The sequence below is a fragment of the Pinus tabuliformis genome, chromosome 3_2 (genome assembly GCF_031772625.1).
Source record: "Pinus tabuliformis cultivar Carrire ecotype Pingquan chromosome 3_2, CPIR1, whole genome shotgun sequence".
Lineage (NCBI taxonomy): Eukaryota > Viridiplantae > Streptophyta > Pinopsida > Pinales > Pinaceae > Pinus > Pinus tabuliformis.
The window spans coordinates 1,148,101,828-1,148,109,493 of NC_142302.1; the positions used below are offsets into that span (position 1 = coordinate 1,148,101,828).

Genomic DNA, 7,666 nt, shown 5'->3' on the forward strand with positions numbered 1-7,666 from the left:
AACACATTATTGTATTATGTACACAATTATACTATATAATACTAATATATATTCACTCCAGATGTCATATCATAATATTAAATATACTTTTAAATTTACTCATCAAAAAACAAAAAAACTGATTACATAAAACATAATTTATATTTTTCACTCTTTGCTATTCATAATAATAATAATTTCTCAATATATAATACAATTTAATTATTTTTCTTTTTCATTAAAAAAAATACACATATTGGAAATTTTAATATTTTCATTTTTACATTTTAAAAAATATGTTAAATAACCATTTTATTATTTTATATTATTAAAATCTTTAATAAAACTATATTCGTGGTAGATTATTAAAATCTTTAATAAAAAATATATTCGTTTTAGATTATTAGAATCTTTACCCAGGATATACATTAAAGTGGGGATTCAGAGGAGGGCACAACAGTACCAAATGTAAGATTAGTTATGGAGAAGGCAGCATGTAGAGTATGAAAAATATGGGATTCATAAAGTGAAGGCACTTGCTACTAAGTACCCACCGGATTATGGGAAATATCTTTTCCTCTGAAAATATCAGAAGATTGAAAGCGAACCTCATGTCAATTCAGAAGTGATAGGTGATTGGTAAATTATTATTTATGGGATAATTTATCTATTGAATATAAATATTTAAAATTTGGAAGATGGTAAATAATTTTTGTTATAATTTAGTTGGAGGATGTTTTTTAAAATTGTTCTGACTTTGTCAGGAGTTTATTATTTTAGTTTGAAAATCAGAAACATGCCATAAAAGTAAAAACCCTGTAAGTTACCACCATTGATAAATAATGGTAGATAACATGATTTTCATTGTAATAAATAATAGTAGGTAACATGATTTTCATCGAATATAATAATAATGAGTTAATTATATTAATGAATATGATAACTGTCCACACTGCTGATTTGATTTGACCGTGTAAAAAATCATTTTTATTATAATTAAAATATTCTAGCGAATGCAGTTGTCTATAATGCGATTTTTTGGAAGCTTTTCTGGTGGGTTTTTCCGGTTAAAATCCGGCAGTAATTTATTGGAATCCCAAGTTTGATAGCTAGTTTCTGCACAATCAAAGCATCCCAGGGGTTTTTCAGGGTGCTGAATCTAAATATACAGTTAAAAAACCATTTTAATTGTAACAAATCAAGATTTAACCTCAATTTCTTCGGCCTGATTCCATCACCGGAATCTCCAAAAAATCACATTATAGACAATTCCGTAGCAAATTCAGTAAAACTCTTTGAAAAGCTTTTGGGTTTTGAAATTCCAGCCTGCCCTCATGATAATAGCTTTATCGGTTTTGGATTTTTCTCACAATTATTTTCAATGCAAAAGCTCTGTCGATGCATGTATCTTCACAACGTTGTGTAGGAGCTGACTCTTTTAGGAGTCCAAAATTATTAGTGTTGCTCTGCTGCAGCTAGTAGGAATATCAGCCCTTAAAATCCTTCATTCCGGGATCTAGACTTGCATGGAGTTAGATTTTAATCTTTTTTTTCTAGTAGGAATATCAGCCCTTAAGATCTTTCATTCCGGGATCTAGACTTGCACGGAGTTAGATTTTAACAAAAGGAGATTTTAACAAAAAGAAGCAGCTTTGATTATGATCTGTAATGTGAAAATTTAGGAGGGGGATTTTAATTGAAGAAGAGCCAATCCAAAATGTACAGTGACAAACTCCCTTTCTGCAGTCTGGAAGTGTTGGGCATCTATGCGTCCTTGCTGGGTATGCAGATTAGTTATGCAGTGAACGGTGTCCTTATTGGGAAGGAATTATCAAAGGGACTGAACCCTCTGGCTTTCATTGTTTATTCCAACGCGGTGGGGGTACTAGTGCTTACACCATTTGCCCTCTTTCTTGAAAAGTATGTATGCGGGCATTGTTTCATTTCACTGGATTTTCTTTATTACTTTGCAGTGCTGAGTATTGCTTTAATTTCTGAACATTTCAAATCCATGGTTTCATCTGAGAAATGCAGGAGGAAACGGCCAGCAACTGTGAGTTTACCTCTGTTTGGACAGTTCTTTCTGCTGTCTCTTGGGAGGTAAGTTGAGTATCTGAAGTCCACATTCTGCATCCCAGTTACTGTTATTGCTATATAAATAGAATTGGAATAAGATTCTCATAAATATTTTGGTAGTATAAGATTCTCATAAATATTTTGTTACAGTGTCTGTGCATTTCAAGCGTTCATGCTTATGGGATTAAAGGATACGTCCCCTGCCTTCGCTTCCGCAATGCCTAACTTGGTTCCCGCCATCATTTTCGTTATGGCATGGGCTTTGGGGTTGGTATTCACATTTCTAACTCATTTGTTCCCCTATCAGTCACTATAAATTTTCCCATAAAGTTTACAGATTTCAGAAATTAAACATTCTCTACCTTCCCATGAGCTTACAGGTTTCAGAAATACTTCCCATGGGCTTACAGGTTTCAAAAATTAAACATTCTCTACCTTCCCATGGGATTACAGGTTCTAGAAATTAAACATTATCCACTATGTGCATGCTAATTTCCAAAAATAACACAGTAACAGAACTAAACTGGAAACAATACTCTAGCATTCACTAAAGAGGCAGAAATTATAACAATAGAAAACCCTTGTGGGTTAAATGTGATTGTGAACTGTGAAGTGCTGAGTTAAATGTGATTGTGAACTGTGTAGCATGGAGAAAGTAGACATTACGTGCGTTCGCAGCAGATCCAAAATTGTTGGAACTCTGGTTTGTGTGAGTGGAGCAATGGCAACGAGTTTCCTGCGTGGTCCTGCTCTAAGTCAACTCTGGCGTTCACATTCAGTTTCTGACCCTAATGCACTGCACCCAATGGAAAATATTCTTGTTGGTTTTGTTCGTGAAGAAAATGGAGATCTGGGCAAACAGATTAAAGGGTGTATTTATCTTGTCTCAGCAGTCACTATTTTATCCGCTGCCTTGATTCTGCAGGTCTTCTCACCTCCTGGCATACTAAATTAATGTCCAATAACCCTTTCTGTTATTTCAACCATCATAGATCCCCACCCAATTTGAACTAAGTCTTTGATTCTATAATTTCATGTACAGGCTGAGACACTGAAGAAGTATCCAGCCCCATTATCCCAAGCATCGATTACTGCCATTCTAGGGTCCATTCAAACTGCTGTCCTAATAACGATTCTGGACAGAGGAATCACGCCAACATCATGGGTACTAGATAGGAGCGGGATCTTCACTTTTGTCTTTGCAGTAAGTCTAGATTTTGATCCTCTTCCCCACCTTTTAACATTCCCAATAACATTATTTGAGAATGAGAATGCAAGACCTTGTCGCTGATTTGTTAAGTATTTAATTTCACAGGGAATCAGCTGCAATGGACTCGGACTTGCATTGCAATTGTGGTGTATGCAGAAACGAGGGCCTGTATTCGTTACAATATTCAACCCAGTGTCTACCGTCTTCTCGGCAATTTTATCATCTTTGTTTCTGGGAGACACATTGCATCTAGGAAGGTAAGTGCTTAGATTTTCAGATTTTCAATGGATATGCAATCTTATTGATTATATACATATCTGGGTTGCAGAGGCAGCTTTAAGTGGCAGACGATGCTCAAACTTTTGCTTCAATAAAAAAAAATTCTCAGTCCCACAGGTTGAAATAATAATATGATGTTCATATACTTATTTATTTTGGTGACCAGGAAAGGAAGAAAATAATTTCACTGTGTGTTTGGTTGGCATATTGTAACAGTATGATGGGTGTACTACTTATATTCGCTGGTCTCTACCTTGTTCTATGGGGCAAATCCCAAGACAGTGTTAACCACATCAAAATATCTTCACAGAAAGAAGAGGATCTACACACCGCAGAAGAAGAAGCACATCAGCATCCTTCTTCTTCCCAAGTATTGGATGTGAAAATACCTCTGCTACGCTGACCACTACCAATCTCCAAATGAGGGCTTTTATGTATAGTTGTAATGTCACTAACCAAAAATATAGTCCAGTGGATATGTAAGACCTGGTTTGATCTTTTGGTTCTGTACACAACAGTCCAGTGGATATGTAAGACCTGGTTTGATCTTTTAGTTCTGTACACAACACACTTGTTTGATCTCTTGGTTAAGGATTCATACATCTGTGTGGAAGAGATTGCTGGCTCTCAGAAAGTTTGGTTCTTTTTGACAAACTTTTAATGAACAAATAGTAACATAACTGCATAGAACTGGGTTGACATATTGCTTATACGTAATAATCTTGACTTTTACAGAACATTTTAAACACTTGTTAGCTGTGCAAAGCTTGAAAACTCAAATAGCTCAATAATCTCATCAGGAAAGTGGTCAACAAACCACTAAAGCAATGACAGAGGTTGTTGAGAAATCTGTAGCGAGATCATTAATTACTATCAAAGAATTTATATGTATTACAAACAGTTCGTCTCAATGTAGAGGATGAAAAACATTTCGACCATACTCTATTAATATATTAATATATTATAATATCTATATCTATATATATATATATATATAAAAAGAATATAAGAGATATAGAGATTGCTGGAAAAGTGAATATAATGTAGATAAGACAAATTTTAAAGCTTTCTCGCCAAAACGCAAATTCCAGCGATTGCATAATAGTAGATGTTTTGATTTATATCTTTTGAACATTGTTCGCCATGTCGCCATGTGCATGGTACAAAATATTGAAATTTTGTTATTTAGAAAAAAAAATAAAAATTACTGAATAATAGTGGATAATCAAGTTAATGTTAAGATATAATTGTAAAACAAAAAAATATTGAACAATAGTTGATAAAACAGAAAAGTCAGTAAAGAATAGTTGGCAAACAAATTAATGGTAAAACCCAAATGTGAAAAAAATATATATAAATTGATTGACATAGCAATGGTAAGACATAAATGTAAAACAAAAAGTCACTAAACAATAATTGATAGACAAATAATTGGTCATACGCATGAAACAAAAAAATCATTGAACAATAATGTACAGACAAATCATTGGTAAGAAACAGATGTACAAAAAGTCAGTAAACAATAGTGGACTCTAAAAAGAAAAAGTCAGAGAAATATAGTTGATAGACAAATCAATGATATATAAATATAAAATAAATAAAAAACTACTGCACAATAATTGACAAACAAATGGGCACAAATGTAATTGTTTGTTGATTTGGTGAGAGCCATTGGTAGAAATGGATGTGCATATGGATGTACATGTTCACATGAAAGTTTGTCTCAACATACATTACCATAAGGAACTTTGTTTATTTCAATCACATAACTGTGAAAATTATAAGTCCTTTTCCACAGTCACCCAGCCAATCCAAAAAGAAAAAGTTTAAGAAAGAGTTTAAGAAGGAACATTGTGGAATGCAAAACATCCCAACCATAATGAAAGAAAAAAACACTCTGAGAAGTTAGTGGGATAGAATTCATTTGCTACCATTGTTTTTGTTTCACTAGTTGTCATCCTTATTTCTCAGTTTTGGATGAGAAAATACTTTTGCTCCTCTCACCACTACCAATTTCCAAATAAAAGTTTTCATGTATAATTGTATAGGTATTAACCATAAATATGGTTTGTTCAATATATAAAATTTGATTTATGTTGAGTTAATTCTGATTTGATCATGAAGTAATTAGGATAACCTTGATATATTCAATGGTAAGCCTAGGTGGTCAATGTAGTCTTGGAGTGCATAGTGTAGGCTTGAACACTCTTATTAAGAGCATTGAGACTATGTATTGTAGCCAATTTGTCACTAAATAATACATGAATGCACTTGAAAGTGTGGAGTTTTCAGACCGGAAGAATTCCCCCCAGAAATATTATTGTCTAATTGTTTGTTGTTCATTTCATTTATTGCAATTATTCTATCTTAAGTTTTTGCACATTCTTCTCTCATGGATAAGTATAAGAAGTGTATTATGCACCTATGTCTCCTTTCATTTGGTATTAGAGGTTGATCACTTCAAATGCAAGGTGTTAGGGAAAATATTTTTGATCTAGTCTTGGTTTGAATGGAAACTTATTAAAATGAAAATTTGTTGCAAGAATATAGCAAGCACAATAAGACTTGAAATGGAGAGTGAGCTTGAATCATGTGGCTTTGACTTGGAACATGCCTAGAGAAGCATGTATTTATGGTTAGATGGATAGTTTGACCACTTGAATGAATGTATTCAATGTTTGATTCAACTCACAATATTTGGAGCATAGAGGGATGTGGGTAAAGAAGTAGGCAATTTTTTCTTGCATAATTTGCTTGAACATATAGAGGGAAGATAACTACTTGATCTATGTAATGGTATTTGCAACAAGAGACATGTTGGTAATGAAAAGAGTTTGATGTTTCATATCTTGCATGTGTTTAGGTATACAATTGTAAGTATTTTCATGGAGGGGTTTTATCATATATGTAAATAATCATGCGGCTATAAGGCCTATTTAAACATGTGTACCATTGGTTTGTCAAATCACTAATGTAAGGTCTAGAGGCAAACTTAGGTGATTGGGGGATGTTGTATTCCTTGGAACATTGTTAATCAACTTTGAAGGGGGTAGGTGTTTATCCTAAGTCGGGTTTAGAGGGGGACAGTGGCAGGTGGGGGGATGGTGGGGATGAGGGAATTTCAAGTTAATTTTGACTTGGTCATAAACTAGTTAGGATAATTTTGCTAATATCAATAATGGATTTATCATCATTGTTTATGACCCATGTTATTGGGTAACTGGTGGTTTTTCTCATGATATTTCATATGATAAAGTGAGTTTAATGGCTTGTGATTCTCCATTATAAGATGCCTCCTTGTATAGGCTTTAACAATTAGCTTATTGGTCCTATAGGTCGGGGTGGCCAATGTAGTCCTAGAGTGTGTAGCGTACACTTGAAGCTCGCAACTCAACACTAATGTTGAAAGCACAAAGTCTAGATATTTTTAAGCACTTAGTTACTAAATAATACATTCAATGCACTTTAGAGTGTGAGGTTTATCTCGTGGAAGGGTTTTGGGTTTTCCCCAAGAAAGTTTGTTGTCTAATGGAATTTATTGCAAAAATTCTAGCTTAAGTTTATGTTAGCACTCTGTAATTTCTGAGGTTGCTAGAGAAATTACAAAGGTAACTGCAAAACCACTTTGGAAGTTGGGATCTAGCCCTGCCAGCTTCAGAGAAGGATCTCTCTGTCAGATTTAGATTTGTTTGGTTTCAGATATTAGGCTAGCTATAAAAATTCAAGGTTTGGTTTATGAATTGGTTTGAATTGTATGGTTGATTGATGTCTAGATTACCATTGGGCTATGAAGTCTGTGACTTAAAAGATGGATCTCTTTTAGTGTTTTGCAAATAGATTTCATTAATTTTAAATGAAGTGAATAAGAAGAGAAAGAATTTCCATTAAGTAAAGAGAAATTAAGAATTCATTTACTTAATATGAGTTGAAAACACTAAAATTATTCAAAGCTAGAATTAGAGTGTACATCAAAACAAATTTTGTTCTTCAACTTTCTATTAAATAATTCAGATTATGAAAACACGAGTATGGTAAACAAATAATAATAACCACATAAAACGATAGGTGCACTTCACCAACAATTTGACACATGAATCCTGTGAAAGAGTTGTCTGTATTACT

General features: G+C 33.5%; 1 protein-coding gene across 2 annotated transcripts; it reads left to right on the forward strand.

Annotated features, from left to right (window-relative positions):
• The first annotated feature begins 1,613 nt into the window (after positions 1-1,613).
• Positions 1,614-4,178, forward strand: LOC149184781 (WAT1-related protein At5g47470-like). 2 transcript variants are annotated; one of them, XM_089418975.1, is made up of 7 exons: positions 1,614-1,899; positions 2,014-2,079; positions 2,206-2,322; positions 2,701-2,980; positions 3,098-3,259; positions 3,371-3,522; positions 3,761-4,178. In XM_089418975.1, the coding sequence occupies exons 1-7, from the start codon at positions 1,697-1,699 to the stop codon at positions 3,945-3,947; spliced, it is 1,167 nt and encodes a 388-aa protein (XP_089275101.1). In that variant the 5' UTR covers positions 1,614-1,696; the 3' UTR covers positions 3,948-4,178. The 2 variants fall into 2 exon arrangements, with proteins under 2 accessions (XP_089275101.1, XP_089275102.1); XM_089418976.1 differs by lacking the exon at positions 2,206-2,322.
• The last annotated feature ends 3,488 nt before the right edge of the window (positions 4,179-7,666 follow it).